Source organism: Austrofundulus limnaeus, unplaced genomic scaffold, assembly GCF_001266775.1.
Source record: "Austrofundulus limnaeus strain Quisiro unplaced genomic scaffold, Austrofundulus_limnaeus-1.0 Scaffold35, whole genome shotgun sequence".
NCBI lineage: Eukaryota > Metazoa > Chordata > Actinopteri > Cyprinodontiformes > Rivulidae > Austrofundulus > Austrofundulus limnaeus.
Window position 1 is genome coordinate 550,587 of NW_013952437.1, and position 1,541 is coordinate 552,127.

Consider the following 1,541-nt stretch of genomic DNA (forward strand, 5'->3'; position numbering starts at 1 on the left):
TGTGTGTGTGTGTGTGTGTGTGTGTGTGTGTGTGTGTGTGTGTGTGTGTGTGTGTGTCGTCAGAGAGCAGAAACAGGTTGCAGCAGCCTCTCCCTCCTGGTCTCAGGTCCTGACTGTCCCTCCTGGAAGCAGCTGATCAGAGAAATGACGCGTGAAAAACGCGTCAGACGAGGCGCAGTTGGCTAAATGATGCCAGAGGGGGGTGACACCAGGACATCACATCATTATCACAGGTGGATATCACATTTTCCACATTAGTTTTTTGATGTGGTCATTATGGAGGGAATTTCAGAGGTCTGTTGTTCGCCCGGGGCCTTTTGTTACTTATTGGCTGGATAAGATAATAACATATATMATATATTTTGCATTATTTATATAAAGAAGAATAAACGCCAAACTATGCAGATATACTTTGGTCTGTTCAAAAAAAAAAATTCAAACATCTGATTCTTTAAGGAGATTGCAGCTAACAGAACAGCAGCTGTTATAAGAAAAGGCATTTTAAAGAAAACATAAAGACAAACGACTCTTTTCCATTTCAGTCGTTATTTCTTGTTGGATTTTTCCTCATCTTTCCTTTTTTTCACGGTGCCATGAGCAGCAGAAAAGGAAAAAAAAGTGTCGGAGAACAAAAGGCACGGAGTGAATTCATATGATGTAAATGCTTCTATTAACTGCAAAGCGCCGCCGTTATTTCTGCGTTTTGTTGCTCGGCTGGCTTTTCCAATCTGGAGCCGTGTAAGTGAAACAATGCGCCGCGCGCGCGCAAAACACCTTCATTTATCTTTGTCCGCGCGCGGCGCAGAGAGCAGKAATGCTGCATTCTCCCCCTGCAGAGAGGAAACCCGCAATGAAACAAACACAAAATCAGAACAGAAGCTGAGAGAATCTTTGCATCAACTCTTTAGTTCCTGATAAATAATCATCTCCACGCTCTGCAGCCTGTCTGCACAAAAACATGTTTTAAAGTAATTAAAGTTGCTGCAGAGACACGGTTATGATCTATGACTGCGCATGAAAACTTCTGAACTTATTAAAGCTGCAGCCGTCGGTGCGTGCGGCTCATCACATGATGTATCAATGCGCTGACAGGACATCAGCGCGCGGGAATGGATCCCATTAAGACCTCCAAGAGCCGATTACCCTTCTCTCAACCTTGCAGCAGCTCCTCAAAATAACCCATCTCTGTTCAAGACAATCGGGCCACTAAGTTTTAAATCATTTATTTAAAAATAAAATAAAAATAAAATTTAAGAAGTTCTGAGCCTCACCTGCAGGTCTGGGTTGTCTTCATGCTGATGGTGCGCCTCTTCCGCCGCCTCCACCAGCCGCTGAGAGAGGGGGGAACAAGGTTAAAATAAAACTCTCTGTTGCTTGGAAATATCTAACAAACAACAAAAATCAGGCTTATCTTTCCCCCAAAACCTTCAGCTTTTTGTTGCGCATTGCCTTTTGTTTTTGTGTCTTTATTAAAATTTTTAAAATAGTAATTTTCAAATAATTTTAAACATTTTTTTCTTTAATTTTAATTACACTGAGAC

General features: G+C 41.8%; 1 protein-coding gene across 4 annotated transcripts in view; it reads right to left on the reverse strand.

Annotated features, from left to right (window-relative positions):
- LOC106516185 (voltage-dependent calcium channel subunit alpha-2/delta-3) overlaps positions 1 to 1,541 on the reverse strand; it is a gene marked incomplete in the record, with an annotated part of 35,693 nt that overhangs the window by 27,024 nt on the left and 7,128 nt on the right. For all 4 annotated transcript variants that reach the window (XM_014006405.1, XM_014006404.1, XM_014006406.1 and 1 more), the window contains 1 exon segment: positions 1,272 to 1,331. In XM_014006405.1, the coding sequence (XP_013861859.1) occupies positions 1,272 to 1,331 (60 nt within the window).